Source organism: Eublepharis macularius, chromosome 1 (genome assembly GCF_028583425.1).
Source record: "Eublepharis macularius isolate TG4126 chromosome 1, MPM_Emac_v1.0, whole genome shotgun sequence".
NCBI lineage: Eukaryota > Metazoa > Chordata > Lepidosauria > Squamata > Eublepharidae > Eublepharis > Eublepharis macularius.
The window spans coordinates 97,173,076-97,199,267 of record NC_072790.1 but is presented as its reverse complement, the minus strand read 5'-3'; the positions used below and the strand labels follow the sequence as shown (position 1 = coordinate 97,199,267).

Sequence of the window (26,192 nt, the reverse complement as noted above, 5' to 3'; positions counted from 1 at the left end):
CTGTTGCTGCCCCCATGTGCGCACATGCCACTGCGAGCCAGCACCATTGGCATGGCAGACAGCTGTGACGGTGTACGGGTGGCCTCCCAGCCCTCCTGCTCAGTTGCCCCGTGCCCCGTGCCGCCCCAGCTGCCTACTGCCCCTGGCCTGCAGCTGCGTACAGGTGGTGGCAGCAGCACGGGGCAACTGAACGGAAGCTGCCCACTTGGAATGACCCACGCTGCCGCTGTCAGCACACACTCCCAGCCAGGTGCAGCAGCTGCGGGCCGGGCACAGCAGGTGGCCAGGGCGGCATGTGGGCAGCTTCCCAGCCCTTCTGCTCGGCCACCAGCACTGCTGCCACCAGCTCCACGGCACACACCCCTGCCCCCGGCGCCCCCTCCAGCGCCTCAGCTCTCGAGGCGGCTGCTGGACCCATCTCCATGGATGCACTGGCCCTGCTAGAACCATGCAGAGGAAAAACAATTGGGAAGAAGGAAATTCTGTATGGGAAAAGGCCACCAGGGAAAGGGTTAAGTTTCATGCTTGTCTCGTCCCCTTCCTCCACACAAAATTGTCTTCTGTGACTGCTTTTAATTTTTTTAAAAACTGGGAGTTCACTAAACAAAGTTCTAATTTATTTCTCTTTAATCATTATCTTTATTTATCTTTAATATTTTTAATTTTTATGAGCACTGTGGCGCAGAGTGGTAAGCTGCAGTACTGCAGCCCAAGCTCTGCTCATGACCTGTGTAACCCCCAGAGTCAAAAGGGCCAGGTTCAGTATTTATCAATTCAAAATATAAATGCAATTTATTTAAACACAACTATGAAACCTTCCCAAAGTTATCAATACTGGATCAGTAACCAGTGACCCCAGCACCAAGTCCTACTCACAATTAGAGATGGGCACGATCCCAAAAAAATTAACGATCCAGCTGATCGTGGATCGGCACCGGCGACGATCCCAAATTAACGATCCACACTGATCATCTCCTGTTCCCGAGCCGTGGATCGTGGAGGCCAAAGCGGGCCACACTGCTATTCCCAGCTACGTGGGAAGGTGGGTGGCGGCCGCCGCCGGGCCTGGCGGGCACGGCGAGGCGGTGATGAGCCACCTCCCCTCAGGTCCCATTCATTAACACAGGAGGTCTGTGTTTGGCCATCAGAGCTGCCTATCAGGGTTTGCAGGGATGAGATTGGAGTGCCCATGGCTACAGAACACCCCCTTCCCCCTCCCTCCCCTGGGTGTCTTCTCCCAACTTGTGACTGCTTTGCTGCTCCGTGGTTGGAAGGAAGCCCTGCTGATCAAGGAAAGCTGGGCTTCCATTCGGGTTTCCAGGGTGACAGTAGGAGGGCAAACAGAGCTCAGGCTTTCCCCTGGCTCCATTGACAGGGGAATAGATTGCTGGTGCTTGAGTGTTTGGATCCCCGATCCGAGCCCGAGTTCAACGATCCAGGCCTCTCCCGATCGCTGGATCGTTGGCCGTGGATGATCACAATCCGCCGGGTCACGATCACGCAATTGCCATTATCGTGGGTTTTTTTCGATCGTAATGCGGATCGTGCCCATCTCTACTCACAATCCCTTGGTAAAGTACGCAGACAGTTCTGTGGATTTGGCCAGAGGCTATGCCTGGAACAGAGTCCGAAATATCCAAAAGGCCTTGCCACAGCAGGACTCTGTAAAGATGCTGTCTGAATCCTAGAGCTTTCTTGTTGCCCTAGGAGCAGTTCCCCTTTTCTCCTAGCAAGATAAAGTGGGGCATCTCTGTACTAGGGTGCTGGTCTCAAAGAGTCAACAAGTTCAGCTGCCAGCAATTCCTGTTCTTTGCTCTTCCTTGCTTCTTCAGCTCTTGTCAGTTACTGCAGTTCTCCCAAGAAGAAGGGTTCAGCTCTTCCAGCTAGCAGATTCAGCTCTATGATCTTAGCTCCAAAGCTTGGAAACAAGCTTTGCCTTCCAAAAAGCAGCAGCTTCAGCTCTTCTTTTTTTTTTAGTATTTCCAGCTAGCCTAGTCCTGTATAACACCACTCCTCTTAGTCGTGGTGACCTCTTTTTTATATACATGCGCCATGGGCCTTTGCTAAACATGCAAATTAAACAACCCTAGGTTCAGCTCAGTTGTCTGTTATTCCGGTCCATCTATGTATCTGCAGTCTATTAATCAGGCCCCAAACCCTTTTTCCAGTACAGGCTTACACCTGAGTTCGATCCTGGCAGAAGCCGGGTTCAGGTAGCCGGCTCAAGGTTGACTCAGCCTTCTATCATTCCGAGGTTGGTAAAATGAGTATTCAGTTTCCTGGGGTGTAGATGACTGGGGAAGGCAATGGCAAACTACCCTGTAACAAAAAGTCTGCCAAGAAAACATAATGTGCCATCCCCCCAAGGGTCAGTAATGACTCGATGCTTACACAGGGGTCTACCTTTACCTACCTTTACCTAATCTTTATGTTACACTTCTTTTGCTATTTGTACAGGATTAAAAACACAGAGGGGTCATTGGCTGGTTTTTAAAATCTATGAGCCAAACTACACGAGACACCCAACTCATATTCTTCACATGTTGGGTCCCACAAGGTTCCCTAGGTAGTGTAGTCTTACTAAGAACAGCCACTTGATGCAATTCTCTGCTGGGGGGATTGCAATGGGAGGGATTCTCTTTCTGACTCTTGCAAAAAGCCTCCGCTCGGATTTTCCTCCAGGAGCTCGGGGTTGAGGGGTGGGGTGGAGTAACAAGAGGCAGGAAATCCAGGGTGGTTTTTGCAAGAGAGAGAGAATCCCCCCCCCCACTGCTCTTCTTCTTGTTGAAGAATTGCAATATCTCCTGGTGAGCAGAGGCAGGAGGGTTGCCAGCTCCAGATTGGGAAATTCCTCGAGATTTGGGAGGGTGGAGCCTGGAGATGGTGGAGTTTGGGGAAAGATGTACCTCATTAGGGTATAAATGCCATAGAATCCACTCTCAGGGGGATTTTCTCCAGGAGAACTGATCTCTATGGCCTGGAGATCACTTGTAATTCCGAGATCTTCAGCCACCAACTGGAGGTGGCAACCTAGACCAGAGCATGTCCCTTCCTATGATAGGCAGGAAGGGACATGCTCACAGAGATTGCCTGCCACCAGCAGGCACCTCAGGAGTGTGTGCCATGCATGTGCTCCCAACTGGCGCGGCAACATTACTTCCAAAAGTGGCGTCGTTGCACCACCTGCAGGAGCATTTCCATGCTTTGTTTGGGGCCAATTTGGGGCCCCAAACAGGAGCCCCAAACAGACCAAATTGGCCCTGTGCAGAGCGTGGGAGCGCTCATGCAGCCCGCGTGGTGACATCACTTCCAGAACTGACATCATCATGCTGGCTCCAGGGTGCACGTGCACAAAACAACACCTCATGCTCTGCAAAAGGTAAGTGCCAGGTACTCAACCCTTCCAATGGGAGGGGAGGGGTACCTGGCAAACCTAGCATGCTGCAAACAATTTTTAGACTATTGGCCCCACTGAGATGTCATAGCTTCTGGTTTAAACCAGAAATGACGCCAGTGGGGCCTGCATGTAGTGCACTCCAGCCTGCCTCAACTCACCTTTCTAGTCTCTTCTGTCTTCTATAGAGCCTAAGAAAATGTTGGCATAAAACAGTTGCTCAGTAAGATTTGCAGCATATAACAACACAAAACACCATTATGGTAAGAGAGACAGCCTTCATTAGAAAGTTCTATCTTTCTATCTGTGCCAATCTTTGTCCATCCGTTTCACGGTGGTATCCTAAGCACCACACACATTAAAAAAAACATTTATCTGTCCTCCTTTGAATTCATTTAATGCATTAAGTGAATTCATTAGTGCATTTAGTGCATTAACCACAGAGAGTGTCAGATTCAGTCACCAGCATCCATAAAACCTTCCATCTTTTCTGGTAGTTAAACATCACCTGGTAGCCAAACATCACCTAGCTATATTTTCTGCTGAGGAACATATAAGCCTTTTGTGTATTTCTGTCTTTAGCCACGTCAAAACCTATTTTAATTTATAATTCTTCCTCATTGGCTGACAGAGGTTCTTACTCAGCTAGTTGCACCCCCTTTCTCCTCGCCCTCACGTTGTGAGGGCAAGCAAACAAAGGGACTGATGAGCACGAGTTACTGTGTAATTCAGCTTGTGAGGCCTGTGCCCCAGCCCACCAGGAGCTTCCTCAGCTCGTACACTTCCCTAACCTTTAACCGTACACTTTACCAAATTATATTGAAAAGCTTTCTGAAGCAAACCAAGCACTACAATCATAGTCAACTAAATTCTCAAGTAAGTTGACTTGTATGTATTATTAATTAATTTCACACATGGAGAGAGAACTGTCCCAGAAATCAATTTTGAGTATTTCCTGTTATTAATACTTACTGTTTAATTAAAACTCAAAGTTAATTTTTTGTTAATACTGTAGTTTATTAATAAATTTGTTTTCTGATATTTAACACTGACTGAAAATGACAAGAGAATTTTAAAGCTAATCATGCACTGGTTTTGATCCAGACTACTTTCTTTTGAGCAGGAACGGTCATACCTGAAGAGTATCTGGTTGATCCAATGACCACAAAGCACTACAGTGTAGATCCCACTGATTCTGCCTTTAATTGTATGGGCTCCATGTATTCCATGAGGCAGAATTCTGGAGATGGACGTCATGGAGGAGGTTCTTCTTCATCCTGCAGTCTTCGTTCTGGTCAGCTGCCTTCTGGAGGACCATCAGCTACTGGTTTAAGGCATCAGACATCAAGCCCAACTAGAAATGGAACCTATCTGGAAGGAAACAGAAGTGGTAAGATAACAATTTCATCTTGATAATGCTAAGATTGTGTTGATCTACATCCACATATTTCTTATGCAGTAAAAGTTTAATAAGATTTTAGAATTGCTTTTCTGCATTTTTAAAATGTGTTGGTAGAGTTTTTGTTGGATTGGGTTCAATGTCTTCCTTCTGCTAAGCGAAAAATCTTCTTTTTCTGAAGCAAGGCTCTTTCCACCAAAAGAAGGCTCTTCATTTGATGAAAAGAAGTCACTGGATCTCAGCCAACAAATATAATGTACTAGGTTCTAGTCTTTCCAAGGTTTATATACCTATCCTTTCTTAAACGTTTGCTTTTGCCATGACATTATTATATAAACCACGCCTGCACAATAGCTAAAAGCAGCCAAGAAACAAAAGAGCCATCAAACATCTAGTGGACTATTAGCCATGACTGATGGGCTGCATGTTAGGTTTGGTTGGTAACAAGTTGTGTAGACTCAAATGTCAAAGATTACATTTGAAACTCTTATCTACTCCCCCAGGAAGCAAAGAAATATGAACTCTAAAGGCACAAGCATTTGTAGGCACATAAAAAATTTTAACTACCCATTTTTAAATAATTGTTTGAAAGACTTTTTTTGCAAAGACAGTGAAAGAAACAGAATTGTAGTTAATAGATACAGTATTTTTACAACCCTGATGGAGTCTAAGATGCATGCATTATTTCAGCTATGACTAGTTTTCATATTTTCTTTTTTTTTTAATGAAGTTACGGAGCTTTGTTCCATTTTTTTCAACTGTTTCCCATTTTTCAAAATGATATTTTTTCCTTGGGGTTTATTTAGTATGTTGGATAATTCTGTAACTGGTGGTATACATTTATTCTGAATCATGTATTAGTTTGCGAAAGCATCACATTATCTGGCCTTCAGCAATTAAATGTTAAAATCATCTTCATTCATTTCTAACTATTGAAGCATTGCTTATATCTTTTACATTTTAAAATCGTATTTATCCAAGTTGTTAAGCATCTTAATATAAGTCAATACTAGCTTCCTCTTCTTAATTTATTAATGGATCTACAGTATAAAGAATGGGTTGGATCCTATCCGAGTGTCAATGGAGCAAGTTCGTGGAAGGGCTTTCCCCCACGTCTTCTTTCCCAGTGCAGCTCACTGCAACCCCTCAAATGCCATTCATAAAGTTGAGGGGCCTTGAGAACAATTTGGAATGTCATGAGTGGAGGTGTTCCTCTGTAACTTCTTATTGTGTCTGTTTATGTCACTTCATCCTGCATAAGTTTTATATTTTCACTGACTAAAAATAGTTGGAGGTGGCTCACACCCATATTGAGTGAACTGACTACTGTTTGGGCTGGATCTAAGTTTGGGCTGGATCTCTAGTAATGCCCACCCACCCTTCTGATGGGTATATAAATTAGTATAGAACCTAATGGATTTATACTCCTATGCATCTGATAAAGCAAGCTTTACTACAAAGTTTATGCTGAAATAAATTTTGTTAGCCTTTAAAATGCTTCACTAATGAGTTAGGGACCATCACCACAGGGACACAGGCGTTCTTCCAGTTGCGTTCTTTTGTATCTGCCTTCCAGTACAGCTGATGGGAGAGCGTCCCAACGCATTAACGTAAAGGTTCTCCTGTGTTCGTGATTGGCAAGGTTGAAAAGATAAGGCATAGGGGTTAGCCTAACCATGGGGTCAGGATCAAACAGTAACATCTTGAATCTGTTCAAGTTGTGTTGTCTCTCGACCTCTATTATTCTCTGCTTAATGGATTTTTTGGCTTGATTATAACCCATACTGAGCAGTAATTGCTGTGATAAGCCATAAGAGGCTAGTTTACTATCTATCTTGCTGGCCCAAGTTGGTGTACAATGATCAGTTAGCATTAGATTTACAAGTCCTTTAGGAAAAAAAGTTAACTTTAACCAATGAAGAATTGCTGCAATCCATAATCTGGCCTCTACTGTTATCAGGCCTGCGTCCAGTCGGATTGCAGCATTTGTAGTACAAGGGGGGACCTGAAAAATACCTCTCAGAAATTTTGATTGTGTTATTTCCATCGGGGTACAGTTGGATTTAATACTAAGCCGAGCTCCATACGTTAATTGAGCTAATGATTTTGCAGAGAATAACCTGAGCGCAGCTGTCAGGCATCTGCCTCCCTTGGTCCAGAAGAATTTTTGAATTGCTCCGGCAGACTTTTGAGCACTCAAGGCAACATGAGCAATATGTGCGTTGCACGACCCAGTTTGAGAAAGTTTGGTAGGAAGATACAAGAAGAAGCAACAGTAAAATTAAGATGCTTCTAAGCTACAGGGAAAAAAACCTGGCTATTTACAATTGCTGTACAGAAAAAGTGCAAATACTCCATCTAAAATAATTTGACATACTGCAACAACATATTGCACGACCCAGTTTGAGAAAGTTTGGTAGGAAGTTTGGTAGGAAGATACAAGAAGAAGCAACAGTAAAATTAAGATGCTTCTAAGCTACAGGGGAAAAAACCTGGCTATTTACAATTGCTGTACAGAAAAAGTGCAAATACTCCATCTAAAATAATTTGACATACTGCAACGATTTTTGAATTTTAACATAGTTCTTTTCTGCACTGGCCTTTTTTGTCAGTTCTGGCCCCCTGCATTGATTTCTCTTCTGAGTTCTGTATGCATGGTCAAAATATCTTGATTCAGTCCCCAAACTACTTCCCAGATTTTTTAATATTCTGCTTGGTAAAAGGCTGCATCAGCTACAGAGTAGATTTCCCCCCAGGTTTTCTGTGGTTTTTCTCCCTGTGCACATATCCCTTTTTTCCCAGCTAAGTCAAACCAGGGCTTTTTTGAAGAGCAGAATGCATTCTTCAATGAGGCCTGGCCTCATTGTGAGATGGCTAGGCAGTGGACAGCCAGAAGGAGGTGCCTAGAAACGTGGAATGTCACAGGCAACCATAACAATTTGCCCCTCATGGCCTTAGTCTCTCATATCTATAGGACTACCTTTTTTCCTATGTTCTGCCAGAGCAGCTTTATTCATCTGAAGAGGGCCTTCTGCAGGTACCACCCTGCACATGGGCAAAGTCAACAGCTATGCATACAGGCACATTCTCTATAGTGGCCCCTACCTTATGGAACTGCCTGCCTAAAGAGGCTGGGGAAGCTCCTGCTCTCCTGACTTTCCACAAACTGTGCAAAATGAAATTATTTAGGAGGCCTTTCTTACACAGATAATAGGACAGTGGTGTAAGGGAATGGTTCAGAGAGATGCATGGTTACAGGGATAGGGTCTGTAGACTATACTACTGCGTACGGTCTGTTGCTCTAAGTATGCTCCTACTGAATAGTTCTGTGCTTGTTTAATATGTCACATCAATCTGCTTATGTTGTATTTCAGCACTATTGTTTTAGCTCTGTATTAATTTTCTGCTTGTTTACAAATTTCTGCTATTGCATTGAAGCAAGATTTGGACCTAGTAACACCTTATTGGAGTGAATATGGGAGCAGAGCTGGTGTCTTGGTTTCTTGCAGGCCCTGGGATATGCCCCATATTCACTCCCAACAACAGAATCACTGGACCTAGCAGCACCAGCTATACCATCTCAGTCTTATTTACATCTTGTTATATATAACAACAAGTGTTAGCAATGCCCTTCAACTCTCTGTATTGGACAAACAGATCAGTCCCTTCATTAAAGAATGAATGGGCATAAATCTGATATTAAAAAAATCACAACATTAAAAAACCAGCAGGAGAGCATTTCAGTCTGCCAGGATGTTCCATCGCTGACCTAAGAGTAGCAGTACTCAAGAAGAGAAATTTCAAAGGAAAATTATGCCGTGAGATTGGCGTGAATTGAGTTTATTTGCAAATTTGGAACAATGGAACCCCCAGGGTTGAATTGTGGTGTAGAATTTTCCTCGCATTACAGATGCTAATTTCCTTCACACCTAGGCTCTATCAAGCTACCTACAATATACATTACAGTTAGCTTCCTGACACTTTAATTTACCATATTCCTTCCACCCTCTGTCTGGATTATAAAGACCCCTTCCTTTTTCCACTCCTCGTATCTGATGAAGGGAGCTCTGACTCTAAATAGCTCATACTTTGGAAATCTAATTGGTTTTTAAGGTGCTACTTGACCTGAATCTTGCTCTTCTGCTACAAATCAACATAGCTACTCACCTGAAATTGCCTGCTGTATTGTTTATTAAATGTCTCAGCCATTGGTTGCATTGACTTATACTATGTAATCTACTTTGAGTCTCAGCAAAAAAGGTGGACTATAAATAATGTAAATAAATAATATTTCAGATGCACAAATGAAAAATTAATACACAGGTATACATTAAGAGACCTCAATTTTACATGATATACAGTCTGATAGCAACCATAGCAAGGGCTTGTTTATGTTGGCTCTGCTTTGGGAGATGCTTTTCAGTGAGGTTTATCTTATACAGTTCCCTCAGATATTCAGAAGGGCTGGAAAAATCTTCCTGTTAATAAATATTCTAGAAAGGATACCCAATGGATGGTATCCTTTATTCTCAGCTCACTTATCTACTCAGGCCCTTTAAGCAAATCAAAGATGTTTTACAACAAATTCCAAATACAAAAGGACATCAACCTAGATTTCTGCATTCATAGTATTTGCAATAGTTTAGGTGGGCAACTGCATTTGTCTGCAGCAGAAGAGCAGGATTAGAAAGAGGATCGAGACAAACAAGATTTTCAGAGTATCACAAGAAGACATGGGCACGATACAAAAAAAAATACCAATCAAGCTGTTTGTGGATCCATGCTGGTGACGACCCCCAGATCACCGATTCACTCCGATCAAGTCCCGTTTCCGATCTGGGATCTGGGATTGGAGGGGCGCCCCCCCACACACTTAGAGCAGATGGGGGGGAAGTTTTTAACCCAGCGACGAGCCGCCTCCCCTCAGGGAGGGGATGTTTTCTCACACACACACATGCACGCACTTAGAGCAGAGGGGGGGAAAAGTTTTTAACCCGTCCCTGCCTCTCCAAATAGAGAGAGAGAGAGAGAGAGACACCCCGTCAACAAGTTTCAGCCAGCTTTTTAAAAAAAGCAGGTATAGAATCCTCCATCCCACCTGATTTTAAAAGCAAGCAGCCAGTCTTCCAAAAGCATATTTTAAACAGGAAGAAAGTAAAACCAGGATCCACATGGATCCTCGCGGATCCTATGGTTTTTTAAATAGGAAAAACACAAATGAAACATCAAATCACATACCAACTTCTTGCAAAAAGCAGGCACTGGGCTGAGAAGCCAGGAGGAGGGAGATATCTCTTTTCAGTTAACTCTTTCAGCACTGAACGAACTCAGGAGAGGAGCGCAAAACAGCTTGATAGCTGCTCTCAAAGCAAGGGTTTTTTGAAAGAGTTAACACTGAAAAGAGATCTCTTCTTAACTCTTTCAATGGCACTGAATGAACTCAGGAAGAGCGCAAAACAGCTTCTGCTGATGATAGCTGCACTCAAAGTTTTCTCTCTTAACCCATTCCTCTCCCAATCACTTTGCTTATATTTTTCTCAGGAAGCCACCTTTTCACTCAACTGTTTGCTTTTCCTCACTAGGGGAAATATTATCAAGTTTCAAACAGAGGTCAGGCATTCCCCTGCCTCCGTTGCCAGGGGAACAGATTGTTGGCACCTGAATGTCTAGCTTCCCGGTCCTATCACGATCGCCCCGGAGTCCCGACTGCTGGATCGTTTGCCGTGGAAGACAACGATCCACCAGGTCACGATTGGGAGATTGCCATTATTGTGGGGGTTTTTTGATCGTAATCCAGATCGTGCCCATCTCTAATCACAAGTTATTGCAATCTATTCTTCATAGCTTCAGAAATATATATACTTGGAATGCAACTATGGCACAAAAATTAATACACGGAACATGAATATTTGGCACACTGAACAATAGGTTCAGTACCACAGATTTTACCATAGATACATCATTATATGCACGCCTTTCATCAAGCTCATTGCACTGGCTCATACATGCAAAGTTCAGGGGAAGATGTGATGGCATCACTCTAGTGAGCTAATGTCACTTCTGGAGAAACCCAGAAGTGACTTATGGAATGCTCTAAAATTTCTAAAAACTCTGATAAAATCATAATGTTTTTGCAAATCCTAGACCCTCTCATGACATCACTTCCAGGTTTCACAAGAAGTGATGTCAGCATACTGGCACAATGCCAGTGCACATTAACAGTTCATGTTATGGATGTGATGGTCCAATTCACAACCCCTTGGTAAAAGGATCTTAGGTAAGATGCCTAAGAGCTAAACTATAGAGGTGCCTTCCAACCCTGTGATTCTATGATTCTATGAAAGTGGGGCAAATAATTCCCCCCACAGTCATTTGGTCTTAGGGGAAATGCTGCATGGGAAATCTTATGACCTTCTTCCCCCCGTGCTATTGTCCCAAGCCATATCTGCCCTCCACAGACTTTTTAAAGAGTTGTTGACCTTAGCTGCTGTCTGGCTGTGGAGAAAATGACTCACAACCAGGAAACGCAGACCTGGCATTAAACTCATATCACATAGTTTATCCCTAAGAAAGACATCCAAAGATATGAAAGCCAGAATAGATCATAGGTGTAAACTATGAGGGAGGCTGAGGGGCTGTGTGCCCCCGGGAAACCGGTGAACTACATGGGGCCTGAGGGACTCAAGCCCCCTTGGATTTGGTCAGGGAAGCAAGCAGTGACAAACTCACATGAGGGACTCCGTTATAATGGTGGATGAAGAACAGGATGGTCTACCCTTCCTGTTGTATCATATTACAATTTCCATGATTCTTTAGGGCTTTGTTCCTGTTTTTTGCTCATATGTATTTCTGTGTTTATTAAGAATTTGTAATTTTAAAAAGGAGTTGCAGTTTATATAAACAATTTACAAATAAATATTACAGAAGAATTAAGAGACTCTGGTGGAAGATATATGATTTTTTTTGTAAATTATTTTTTATCAGATTTTTAAAATGGGGAAAGGGATTACAACAAACAAGAACAAAGATTTCAATAGCAGATTCGTGCACAAGGCATATATCCATCAATCCATAAATACAGAAAGCCACTACATAACCAGTTAACACCCCTTATACCTTCAAGCTTCCCTTTTAATCTTTTCAATCATTATTTCATTTCTATGCTTTTTTATCCACTTACTCTATTTCTTATTTCCTTTCTAATAATTCTTTCTTTTGTATATATTATGCATAAGTCCCATTTCCAATCCCCTGCATTTTAGCCAAAATTGTTAATCCATTAATCATTCCAGGAGTAGAAGATAGAAATACAAAGGTAGAAGATATGAGCAGTAAGATACATGATCCTTATTATATATCAATATAAAAAATAAACATTTTTATACCAGTTTTCCCTCAGTCTTTCATCTATTTTATCCAAGCCGCCAAAACTTATATATTTAAATTTTCATAATAGTGTGACTGGGAACACCAAATAGGTATTTGGTTTAAACACTAAATTATATTCTAGAAAGAGTAGCTCTTTCATCTGTTTTATCCAAGCCATCTATGTTTGTAGATTTGGATTTTCATAATAGTGAGGCTGGGAAGAACAGATAAGTATTTAGCTTAAACACTAATTTACATTCTAGAGAGAATATCTAAGGTCTAGGAGTAATTGAAGAACTCCAAAGACCCAATTGTCACATTATCACTAGTCCTTTAACAGTGAATATACAATATCTAACATGTTATAAAACATCTAAACTTTCAGTACGTCTGTGTTATATATCATTAAACATAGAGAGGTAACCTAAATCATAATCTATGTTTCTCCTTCTTTCTCTGTTTCAAAATAACAATAGTAAAACCAGAAGGCTCTACAGCTCCATCAATCCCCCTCTCTCCTATCCCTTCAGAGCACGTAAACAGTATAACAGGTTAGAGAGAACAGATAGACAAAGAGGTTAAACTATTGGATCATAATCGGGATTTCATTCTCATTTTTTCTTCTTGGAAGATATATGATTTTGAAAATCAGGCTCCTGGAAGGCAAGATTTACACACTAGCAACAATATATGCGCCAAACAATGCAAGAGAAAATTTTTAATGAAAATGTTTTCAAATACATTTTCGATTTTCAAGAAGATAATGATCTTCGGAGATATGAATGGGGTATTGGATCTAAAAAAAAGATAGGTGAAAAAAACCCAAAGAAGACAAACTTCCCCAAAATGTGTTTAATTGTATGGAAATGTTACAATTGGAAGATGCTTGCAGGGTCAAAAATCTGAATACTGGAGACTATACTTTCTTTTCTGACAGACACCAAACACATTCAAGGATTGATATGTGCTGGTTATAAAAAAAAACCCTGAGCTATTTATATTGTTTACTCTTTCTTTTCTTTTGATGCAATTATAATTTTATTTTATTTTCTCTGTTCTGCCTATACTTATAAAAATAAATTTTATATAAAAAAGAATTCATAAACTGCCTTAAAATACCTATGGCTATGGCCCACACCAAGTAGCTTAGTCCTTGCCAAAGAATGGAGCAAGTGATGCTCAAAATTCTAAAGCAAAGACTCTTACCATATATGGAATGAGAAATGCCAGATTTCAAGCTAGATTCAGAAAAGGAAGAGGCACTAGAGATCACATTGCAAATTTACAATGGCTAATGGAACATACCAGGGAATTAAAAAAAAATCTGCCTGTGTTTTATAGATTACAACAAAGCTTTTGTCTGTGTGGATCATGAAAAGCTATGGAAACTATTAAATGAAATGTAGGTACCACACTATCTGATTGTTTTGATGCGCAACCTGTACTCTGGACAAGAGATTACTGTCAGGACAGAATGTGGGGAAACAGAATGGTTTCCAATTGGCAAAGATGTCAGACAAGGATGCATATGATATCCCTGCCTGTTCAACCTCTATGCAGAGCATAGAGCATATCATAAGGAAAACTGGATTAGATCTAGAAGAAGGTGGAGTGAAAATTGGTGGAAGGAACATAAACAATTTGAGATATGCAGATGATACCATGTTACTGGCAGAAAATAGTGAAGACTTGAAATGACTACTGATGAAGGTTAAAGGAGAAGGCACCACAGCAAGATTACAACTGAACATCAAGAAGACAAAAGTAATGGACTTCCAGAATGAGACAGTGAAAGCATGAGAGGGGAGTTTTATGAGCTCCCTCCCGTGACCTTCCTGGTTCCTTGGGAGCCGAGAGATCGGACCCCCAAGCCCTCCCCCCGGAGAGGGGAGGCAGGCTGGAACAAGGTGGAAGAGCTTAGGGGGACTGGCAAACCTCCAGAAGCCCAGATACCGGTTCTGAAGTGAGGACCAAAGAAGGAGCCAACATGGCTACTTAACTGTGAACCCGGGAGTCCAACAGGCCGAAAAAAAACTACTGAAACAATCGAGAGGCAATAACCCTACAGCTCACCTAACCGAACCGGTAGCAATAATGTGAGCAGTACATATATACTATATAGTACAACTGTTTATAAAAGATTTTTTCATAAATTTATACACAAGACAATGAACAATAATTCACTACAAAAGGTGCATGTAAATTCATACCCAATGCAATAAATGGTGAATCACTACAATATTCATAATTCATAAGAGCAGCAGAGTGAAACATAACTAAATAGCGTAAGTGTCCCCAAGCATGAACCCAGTCCTATGGATATTCTTGTAAGTGTATTCCGTATATCAGTGCTGAGGACATCCGCTGATGTTACACAAACCGATGCAAAGTCCCTCAGGGGAGAAGTGGAAAGAAGATGTCAACTGTGGGAGGAGATGATGTTATCTTCAGGTGGGTATATGATGAACTGCCTGGAAACCCCCAAAGGGGGCTCCTTTGCCCGACAAGCTTCCGGATATCTTAGGCTTGTTTCATGCACACTTCCTCATGGGGCAATATATTTACCACCACAAAACGATCTCTCCAACTCCCTTCACAAAAACGAACTTTCACGTGCTGATTCTCAACGCACCTTCAGGTGCTTGTTAGGAAAAGTAGAAGGCAGCAGGAAAAGAGGAAGACCTAAAACGAAATGGCTTGATTCAATGAAAGAAGCCATGTCCTCCAGTTTTCAGGATCTGAGCAAGTCTGTTAATGATGGGATGTTTTGGAAGTCTTTCATTCATAGAGTCACCATAGGTCGGAGGCAACTTGACAGCACATAACAACAACAACAAGACTCCATTTCTAACACTGTCCCTTTCCTCAGGTTTCAGAGGGGGAGAAACCAGAGAGGTCGTTTCCATACTACCTTAAAAAAGTGGCAGGCTCCCGAAACGCTATCGGCTTCTTCGTGCAATGTTTTCTTTAAAATGGACGCGAGGCATTTTTTCAGCAAAGAAGCTGCCAGCATTCCAGAAGCCTGCCACTATCTTAAGGCAGTGTGGAAACGGCCAGAGTTAGAACAATAAACAGGTCAGGGCATCTGTTTACTGTTTACTCCTTTATTGCCCTGAACTATAATTTGATGTGTAGATTGCTAATCTCAGGACTTCCTCCTCAGGAATAGATCGGTAGATATGAATCTATCTCTCCACTTTCCTATCAAAGTATGGAATTCCTATAAGTTGAGTACCGGGTCCGGTTCAAGGTTTTGGTGTTGACCTATAAAGCCCTATGTGGACTGGGCCCAGCATACCTTCGGGACCGCCTCTCCCCATATGTTCCCCGGAGGTCGCTTCAATCAGCCACTAAGCACTTGTTGATGGTCCCTGGCCCCAAGGAGGTCCGCCTGGCCTCTACCAGAGCCAGGGCCTTTTCAGTCCTGGCTCTGACCCGGTGGAACTCTCTGTCTGAGGAAACTAGGACCCGGCAGGATTTGTTATCTTTTCGCCAGGCCTGCAAGATGGAGATGTTCCGCCAGGCATTTGGTGGAGGCTACCGGAACGAACAGTATAACCGTCACCTACTAACTAATATAACACTAAAGATACTTGACACAGTTCTATGCAAAAATACAAAATTTACTAGTACATAAAATGAACTCTAAGTGGACAATAAAGCAAATTCTGTTTAAACAAGCATGGTAGAACGTATATCACACCCTCACCTAAACAAAAGGGGGGGAAACATTCAAACCAATCCCCGATGTCCACAGAGCCAATACAATTATAATAGGGCTGGAAAGCCTCTACAAAAATTCATCCAAGTACCAGTATACTTCTTATAGAATTACACATGTGTGTCGCCAGAATCACTGGTCAATAAGAATTCAATTTGTGAATTGTGATGAACATATTCAAATTGTCCAAGTCTGCAGTGTCTTTCATGTTCTTTTATTCTTGTCTGGATGCTACGCTTTGTGGTCCCGATGTAAACTTGTCCACAGCTGCAGGGTATACGGTATACTCCTGCAGAGGTGAGGGGGTTTCTACTGTCTTTTCCTGATTATAGCATCTGTTGTATTTTTCGGGTGGGTCTGAATACTGCTTGAAGGTTATGCTTTTTCATAAGCTTTCCCATCTGATCAGTAATTCCTTTGATATATGGCAAAAACAGTTTTCCTGTAGGAGACTGTTTTTCCTTGGTTGTTTGATTCATCCTGGGTTTGATCGCTCTTCGGATTTCATTTCTGGAGTAGCCATTTGCCTGAAGTGCGTGGTTTAGATGATTAATTTCCTCATTGAGAAAGTGCGGCTCACATATCCGTCTTGCATGATCCACTAATGTTTTCATTATGTCTCTTTTCTGTCGGGGGTGGTGATTGGAGTTTTTGTGTAAGTACCGATCAGTGTGAGTTGGTTTCCTGTAGACCTTGTGACCTAACTGAAAGTTTGCTTTGCGGATGACCAAGGTATCCAGGAATGGGAGTTTTCCCTCGATTTCTTTCTCCATTGTGAATTGTATGTTCAGGTGGATGTTGTTGAGATGATCAAAAACCCCATCAATTCTTCCTCCCCATGGCTCCAAATGATAAATATATCATCCACAAACCGGAACCATACACTAGGTTTGTGGGGTGCTGATTCTAGAGCTGTTTTTTCAAAATGTTCCATGTAGAAGTTTGCTATAACTGGGCTGAGAGGGCTCCCCATGGCCACCCCATCCATCTGTTCATAGAATTCGTTATCCCATTGGAAGTAACTGGTTGTCAGACAATGATGGAATAAGGCTGTTACATCCTCTGGGAAAATCTGATTAATAAGTGCAATAGTGTCTTTTACTGGAACCTTGGTAAACAGGGATACAACATCAAAACTGACAAGTATGTCTTGTGAATTGAGTTTCAGAGAACTGATTTTGTTGATGAAATCTGCTGAATCTTTGATGTAAGACAAGGTTTTCCCTATGTGGTCCTGCAGGAGATCGGCCAGATGTCTAGCTAATTCATATGTCGGTGGATCAATGGCACTCACAATGGGTCGGAGTGGGACTGAATCCTTATGTATTTTAGGGAGTCCATATAGTCTAGGTGGCTGTGCTTCTGTCTTGCATAGTTTTCTGTGCGTGTCGGGATGTAGTGAGGAATTCTTGATCAGCACATTTGTTAGCCTGGTGATTTTGCAGGTGGGATCTCGTTTTAGTTTTTTATAGGTGGAGGGGTCCAGGAGTTCCTTAATCTTCTTTTTGTATTCCTCTGTTTTCACGATCACTGTAGCATTGCCTTTATCAGCTGGTAGAATGATGATGTCTGGATCTGCATTGAGGGTCTTGATGGCATTTCTCTCCTTGCGTGTTATATTGCTGGTGGGAAGCTTTGCCTTTCGTAGAATCCTGGCTGTCTCTCCTCTTATTTCCTCAGCTTCCTCTTCAGGTAGATGCTAAATGGCAGCTTCTACATTTGCAATGATGTCTTCCACAGGAATTCTGGTGGGGGTGACTGCAAAGTTTCCTCCCTTTGCCAAAATGGAGGTTTCTTCTGGTGAGAGTTGACGGTCTGTCAGATTGATGACAATGCGTGCATTGTCGAGCATTGGGCTTGTCTGTCTTTTTTCCTGTCTTTATGTTCAGCAGTGGCTGAACATAGCCTAACTCAAACAGGGCACAGTATCTTATTCCAGGACACCAAAATACTGGACAACACTTCCAACTACTTGGTCAGACTGCACAGGGAAGCCATTGAAATTCACAAGCATAAGCAAAACTTCAACAGGAAAGAAGAAACCTTAAGAATGAACAGAGCATGGTTTCCAGTTCTGAAAAACACCAAGCTAACAAAACACTCAATCCCCGACAATAGCTCTGCAGAAAAGATTAGCACATCAAGCACCAATCCATATGCAAAAGAACCTCCTCAGGATACAGTGAAGCCTCCTGCCATTAGCATTCCACGCCCTGGGAAACTCTTACAGGATGACTCAGCTCAACCCTACCCCTCCTGAGTAGATATAAATGACCTGCCAACATCTTTTCCACACTGTGACACTGAGAGATCTCTGTCTTTTGGTGCTACACCTCTGAAGATGCCAGCCACAGCTGCTGGCGAAACGTCAGGAACTACAATGCCAAGACCATGGCAATACAGCCCGGAAAACCCACAACAACCATCGTTCTCCGGCCGTGAAAGCCTTCGACAATACAGCATCTCAGATGGGTTTTTTTGGTTGTTTCTTTTGTTTTGCTATTTGTGAATTTAAGGCAGCCCCTTTTTAGGGTTTTTGGGATGTCACTGCATCTGATTCCTATGCACCACATGCATCTACACTGACCTAAGCTACTCCCTAATAGTCCACATAGTGGAGCAGAGGAACTGCAGGGTTAGTTTATGTGGTGAACTCAGCACAACAGAAGGACACTAAAAAGGCCACTTTATGTTAGTACTCCTCCCCCACCTGCCAATTACCACTTTCTACAGTCCCGGTTCTATGCAAAATCCCAAACTGGGAAGCTCTTGCATTACTGTTGCTTCTGCAACAGCTATTTAAAAAAGGTGTAACAGCAAGGAGAATAGTGACGACTGACATTTTACTTGAAAATATGCTACTTCCTCCTAATCCACCATCCTCCCTTCTGCTCATGTGCACTGGAGATGTAAGTGAAAAACAAGCAGCTTTCCTTTAATCTAATATGGTACTTTAAAAATGAAAATAAGCAAATGAATGGGGACAAGTTCAGGAGGGGAAGGGGCACAGAGATAGAAACTGAGATTTATAATTCTATAGAGACTAAGAATAAAAGCATAAATGCACTTTCATCCCAGTGTGCTTTATTGTCTTGATTTAATGCTGAAGGGGGCTGATGTGACCTTAAATCATCTCAGACTTGATGCCATTAAAAAGTCACATGCCCTACGTTCATCTTTGTGTAGTTTTAGTAGCTCTTCAAACAGGCACTCTTTGGGGACAACCTGCTTCATAAAAACCAGAGATTAGGAGGATACTGAAAAACATCTTTGGCTGCAGAGGGAGTGATGGCTGTCTTACATGTAACATTTTTATCTACTCAGAACTTATCTGTGGGCCAAATTAGTAAAGAGATCCATGTTCTGTTATCTGTAGATGGCTTTCCAGAACATTTTAATCAGTAAATAGTAGCTGTAGGTTTGGGAAAAGTTATGATTCCTCTTCATATTGAATCCCATGTTCCTATTTCTTCCTCACTTTGATTTTTCCTTTGTTGAAGCATGTGTATGTAGCTTGTGTGTGTACCTTTCCCAGCTTTATTAGACTGACAAACAATGGCAGACACATTGCTTTCCAAACAAGTTAATAAGCATTTATTGAATGGTTTTGTACCATTAGCCTCAAGTCCTTCACCAGAAAGACAAGATGCAGTTCGGCCCTTGAGCAAAAACCCTTTAATGTGGACCGTTGATGATGTAGTGTGGTTTGTGAAGGATGCCGACCCCCATGCTCTAGGACCCCATGTGGAGCTCTTCAGAAAACATGTATGTATGATATTGTCTACAGTAGATTGAAATTATCCATATCTAATCCTCAAGTTAATAAACCAAATCTGCACAACTTGTGAATGAAGCACATGAATCCCAGTACAGAGGTCTACCACAGCTGTGAAGTATCAGACATCCCACAGTTCCTGGCTGGTAGGATGCATTTGATTTGCCAGATAACAAATTGTGCTGGCCTGTGTCCATCAATATGCCTCTGAGGTGTTCTTGCTATGAATTAGTGTGGACGCTATCTTGGAATTTGCCTTTCGTTAATGCAAATTTATTCACATTTGTCACATCATGATTATTGGCTGTTATTGCATAATTTTAACATGTAAATTGTCAAGACTACATCAAGCCCTACTGTTGATAGAACTACTACTCCTTCAGAATGTTCACATATTGAATATCCTACTTCTCTCTCTGTTTCCCCCCTTCTGCTAGCAGTATTAAGAACACAGAAGGCCTCATTCTTCACCCTTTGATTAAAGTAACTTATTTTCATGTGTACGTTAAAAGTTGTACTTAGAAATCAACCATCTCATTCAAACTGTAAATATAATCCAAAGAGGTTTCCTATTTTGAACTATCAAGAATCTTGCTGTTAGCGTCAGTAATAACCAAGCTAAACAGATCTTCTGTTTATCTGAAATTCTGCTTTCTCAAGACTGTTCCAATGCAGGGGGTGCCACATCAGAATTTAGCTCAAATGTAAAATAAATTCTAGTGACCATCTTTTTCTCCTGGCTGCTGCACCAAGTGGGGCAGAGCAGAATATTTTATTCCTATCTTTGAGTCCTAAAGTGACATGTAGTGCCTCCAGGAAGGCAAAGCACCTTTATCAGTGCAATTCTAAGAACACTTCCCTGGGGAAAAGCCTCATTGAATAAAATGAGGCTTGGTTCTGAGTAGACCTGTTTAGGATTGCTCTTTATGTTCTGTACATCAGCACAGTGATTAATATTAGTGGTAGGCATTAAGAGTTACATGGTTCCACTATTTGTATATGGAAGTGTTCCCTATGTAAAGTTTGTATTTTGTCAGTTTTCTGGAGAAGCGTGCAAGGTGTCTGAAGCTTGATTAATTCTGCTCAACTATGCTTTTGAATTACTCATTTCCACACAATTTTTCAACCTTCATCTCTAAACTAGATTAGCATGAAGACCTCAGAGGTGAGAGAGACGTGATTACTCCATTAACCTTAGCCATGTCTTCCTTCCAGTTAAATCATTCTAAGGAGCAGGTGCATAATTTAGTTTGCCGCCCTGAATGCCATTGACATTCCCAACAAGCACCTGAAATCATTGCTATTGCAGTCAGCTAATTTGGTCATGACATGCCTGGACTACAGAACAAGATGGAAACTTAGATGTTGACTCTTAGTTGAACTCTTCAGTGTCCATGTCTCACCAGAAAGAAACAGCTTACCACCACCAACATGTCCTCTGCGAACAGTCGTATTTCTGTCCATAGGGGTGCGTCTGTGTAAGTAGTGTTTCATTCTTTGAGGCTGACCAGATGGCAGAGGAGGACAACCTGTACCTAGGGTTGCTAATTGCCTGAGGAAACAAAATGCCATATCATTTTAATAGAGACTTAGTGGGATGCCAGTTAACAGGTGATGTTATTTACCTCCATGCCATGAAAAACTTCAGCTGCCTGTTTCCACACATTAAGGCTGTATTAAAATACAGGGGACACTTTCTCCAGGCCTGTTGGCAACCCCTTCCTGCATCTCCCCAAATTTCCAGATATGTTGTTCTTGGCAAATAACACCAGCAATTTCAGAGGAAGTTGGACCTAGACACTCAGCTGGGAAACAAGGAATGCAGATGGAGTACGAAAAGCGCTGTGAGGGTGAGCCAAGTGATGAAACGTGCCGCTTATTTAATTCTGATCTGTAACTGGAAAATGAATATTGAAGGCAGAGTAACGCTTTTGAGTTGAAGATAATTAAACTTGCTCTTTTAGAGTTATATCTTGCCTTTTCCAATGACGGATATTATAACCGAAAGCATGTTGTGTCTTAGACCTGAAGCATCTTTATATTGATTATTCTAGCTTTCTTCCAATTAGCTTACCATCCTCTGTAGTATTTCTTAAACAGAGAGCTTTTATTGCCAAGCTAATCTTGTGTTTTTATCTTCTTGCAAAGCAGGAACTGCAGAAAAACACAACACTAGTTATGCTGGTAAAGCAATCTTTCCATTCCTGTTTCGTTACCAAGCATAGTGTTTTATACCTTAAGTAGTCACAATGAAACCAGCTAACTATTTGAGTTAATCATCACATGACTGCAGGAAGCTGTCTTATGACTCATCCTATTGGTCTGTTAAGGTCAATGTTTTCTCCTCTGGCACTGGCAGTGGCTCTCTAATGTCAAAGATAGAGATCTTTTGTGTCACCTACTATCTAGGTCTGCCAACAGGCCTGGGGGGAAAGAGTACTGTCTCTTTAATAGAGACTTAATTTGTGGAAATGGGCAGCTGAAGCTTTTCATGGCATGGGTGGAAGTAACGCCTGTTAAACCTCTGTTAAAGGGACAGAGCACTTTTTCTCCAGACAGTTGAAAACTATCTGATCCTTTTGACTGGAAATGCAAGGAGATCTTTTCATAGAACTTAAGGCTATTTGAAATATTGACTTTGATCATTAGTATTCACAAGATTAGATGATAACAAAAAACATGAAATATTTTCAGCTGTTAAACACTTTTGCAGTTTTATAGCAGTGTGTGAAATGCTAGTGAAGGTCATCACCCCTGGCAGTTACAAACCACTACAGAAATTATTAACACAGGTGAGATTTCTAATTCAACCTCTGACAGTGGAGACTATGGTGGTGGCAGCTTATCTCTTGCCTTTAGGGTTGCCAACAGCTTGGAGGGGAAAAATGGCTTGTCTCTTTTATAGAGGCTTAATGGGATGTTTTTTACCAAATGTTATTTACCTCAATGCCATTAAAAGCTTCAGTTGTCCATTTCCACACTTTAAGTCTTTATTAAAGATACAGGACACTTTTTCAGTTACAGTCATTGTACATGTGACTTCTTTTACGAGTTCTCCATGGAGCCAACCCGTGCTCCTTGCAGACATATATCATTTTGGGGATTGGCTTCAATTTTAAAAAAGAGCATGCAAATGGGCTCAGGAAACTGCTGCCGAGGGAGGGAGAGCTCCTGCCTTTCTCCCAAGCTCTTTTCCCCAAGCAAAAACAGTGCGGAGGGGAGACATTTCCCCTTTTCTGCTGTTCCACATGGAGATATTTTGTGCATGGGTGGTTGCAGAAAGGGGAAAACTCTCCTTCCCTGCACTGTTTTTGCATGGGTGGGGGGAGCTTGAGAGAAAGGCAGGAGCTCCCCCCCCCCATGGCAGTTTTCCAAGCCCATTTGCACTCTCCTTTTATTAGATAACAATAGAGGTGGGCACGATCCAAAAAAACAATACCGATCAAGCTGATAATGGATCGGCGCCGGCGCCAATCCTGAATTAACGATCCACACCGATCATCTCCATGGATTTCTGATCCATGGATCGTGGATCGTGGATCATGGAGGCAAAAGCGGAGGGGTGCCCCGCTGTTCCCAGTGATACAGGAACGGTGGCTGATGCCGGCGGCATCTGTGTTTGTGTTTGGCTGTCTGTGTTTCGCCGTCAGACCTGCCTATCAGGGTTTGTAGGGATGAGATTGGAGTGGCCATGGCTACAGAACACCCCCTTCCCCCTCCCTCCCTTCGGTGTCTTCTCCCAGCTGGTGACTGCTTTGCTGCTCTGTGGTTGTAAGGAAGCCCTGCTGATCAAGGCAAGCTGGGCTTCCATTCGGGTTTCCAGGGCGACAGAAGGAGAGTAAACAGAGCTCAGGCATTCCCCTGGCTCAATTGCCAGGGGAATAGATTGCTGTCGCCTGAGTGTCTGGCTTCCCGATCCGAACATGATTGCCCCGATCAAGCCCCGATCCAGCCCCCTCCCCGACCGCTGGATCGTTGGCCGTGCCTGAGCATGATCCGCAGTGTCCCGATCGTGCAATTGCCATTATTGTGGGTTTTTTTCCGATTGTAATGCGGATCGTGTCCATCTCTAGATAAGAATCCTCAAGCTGATGTGTGTTTGTGCAGAGCATAGGTTGGCTCTGTGGAAGACTTGTAAAAGAAGTAATCCGCCCTGAGCCTGTGAAAGCGGGGAGGGTGGAATATAAATATAATAAATTAAATTAAATTAAATTAATTAATGTGTAGAGTGACCATAAGCTTCCATTTGAGAAAAATATTCTAGATGTATTGACCAGTGGTCATTGATATAATCATACAAATGGGTCTCAACTTGCTGCAATTAAACTCCATCACCAGTAATGCAAACTAGCCCAAATTATTAACAATATTGCATATAGGCATCTAAAATATGAATTAGGCAAATATCATTGTCTATCAATTTTTCAAGGTTGTGTGAATCTTCCTCAGTCTTAAACTGATAAAAGGTAGAATAAAATCAGAAGAAATCAAATTCTCATTCTAACACAATTTTTTATCTGTTCAGCTGGAGAAATATTAAGCAACTTCTTTCATATATAGCACTGATCATAAAGGACAATCTGTCTGTTTGATTCCTCTTTTGTCCTTCCTTTTTTAAACCAGGAGATTGATGGCAATGCTTTGTTGCTACTGAAGAGTGACATGATCATGAAATATTTGGGCCTGAAGTTGGGACCAGCACTGAAACTCTGTTATCACATCGATAAACTGAAGCAAGCCAAGTTCTGACATTTTCGAACTACCAAAATAGTCCTGGTGTAATCTGAGAAAGTAAATGAAAGGTAACAAGCTGCCTTACAGGAACAGATCCATTTTCAAACTTTTCTCCTTTTTTTGTACTGAGAACTTTGTCTTTATAAAAGGGTACATCTTCACCTTTTTTATCCAAGGTGTGTGTGTGTGGGGGGGTCTGTTTGGCACATTTGTGTTAATAATTTTCCAAAAAGTATATAATGATAATTATTTTGTATTATTCATATTGTTATTATTGTTATTATTAATATTATTGTTGAGTCCTATTTTTGTAATTACAAGAGGAAAATCTGTCACAAGGAGAAATTTGCTAGATTGAGAGGATTTGTTGGGAGGCTTTAGGAAAAATTCTCTGCTTCTCACAAATGTTCATAACTTGGTGACTGCAGCATTAAGAGTTGACTTTCTAGCATGAATGAGCCATCCGGACAGAACTTTCTTGCTGTTCCAAATGCCATTCTGTTCTGTGAACCAGAAGCCCATGCAACTGAGAGCCAAGCTACAAGTGACGTCTTACACAGATAGGACACTTGTCAGCTTCCCTCAAGTTTTGATGGGAAATGTAGGCATCCTGGTCTTGCAGCTGTAATGGAGAACCAAGCTGTAAAACCAGGATGCCTACATTTCCCATCAAAACTTGAGGGAAGCTGACAAGTGTCCAACCTGTGTAAGGCGTCACTTGTAGCTTGGCTCTGAGAGTCAATTAATGCTGAGTGAGCAGTGATCAAGTGGCCATGTTTGAACCAGACAATAGTCTAACCTTGTGGTATAATTATTGACATTTTCTTAACACAGGAGTAAGGGATCATAAAACTATCATCATACCGCCTTTGAAAACCATTCTGGCTGCTGGTTGCAAATGGATTTTTTCTGCCATTTCAGACACAACCAGTTTGGCTGCTAGTGGCTAACAGACGTTTAAAATCTTTTCAGACAAAGCCACTTGTGTCTCCTTTGCAATGAGGGGTCAAGCCGTTTGTTTTTAACCCCCTTTCTTCTGTTCCGAAATGTTCTGCGTGCTTCTCATTTGCTGCAGTGCCCTGTTGGGAATGTTGGCAGTGCATTTGCCAGTGCTGCTTTTTTATTTTCTTGCCCATTTCCAACTCATTCTATTTTTTAAACAGATAGCAATTAGTGCAATAGTGGTATAGCGTTGTCATGACAGGTGTATCAGGTTCTCTGAATTCCCAGCTTTCATTTGTTTTTAAAGTCTCTAGCTCCTTGCATTGCAGAGATATGTCTTTTTCCTTATATATCTGCAAGGGAAGGGGCTGAACACTTGATTGTTTTCACAAGTTTTCCTGGGAACTGAAGTCCGAGTGTCCTTCCCCTCTCTGTTAGAATCGCTGCCTGAAGAGCCAGAGAAAGCCAGCAGCAGCAGCAGCAGCTTTTGCAAATCGTTCCTCCAGTCACAAGCCTGCTGGACAAGAGGGCTCTCAACAATTTTGGGGGGTGGGCAGCTGCTACTTTCTCCATACCCTCATTCCAGTTTTTCTCCAGGAGCTCAGGAGCAGGGGAAGGGCATGTTAGAGCAGCAGCAGATTCTTCCACTGTCGCTGCGGCTGGAGCTTCACCGATGCGGCCGCTTTCTCCAGAGGAGCTCCCTGGGAGCAGGACGCCCAGGGAGAAAGTAGCAGCTGCCCGCCCCCAAACAATCGTTGAGAGCCCTCTTGTCCAGCAGGCCTGTGACTGGAGGAACGATTTGCAAAAGCTGCTGCCGCCACTGACTTTCTCTGGCTCTTCAGGCAGCGATTCTAACAGA

General features: G+C 42.2%; 1 protein-coding gene across 2 annotated transcripts in view; it reads left to right on the top strand.

Moving 5' to 3' along the window:
• Positions 1 to 24,406, top strand: part of SCML4 (Scm polycomb group protein like 4) — a 71,386-nt gene extending 46,980 nt beyond the window's left edge. The window contains exons 5-7 of one of the 2 annotated variants that reach the window (XM_054997419.1): positions 4,518 to 4,784; positions 19,502 to 19,647; positions 24,281 to 24,406. In XM_054997419.1, coding sequence (XP_054853394.1) covers positions 4,518 to 4,784; positions 19,502 to 19,647; positions 24,281 to 24,406 — 539 coding nt within the window. Of the gene's footprint in view, positions 1 to 4,514; positions 4,785 to 19,501; positions 19,648 to 24,280 lie in introns of both variants that reach the window. The other variant, XM_054997427.1, reaches the window with a different exon arrangement.
• Positions 24,407 to 26,192: the final 1,786 nt, after the last annotated feature.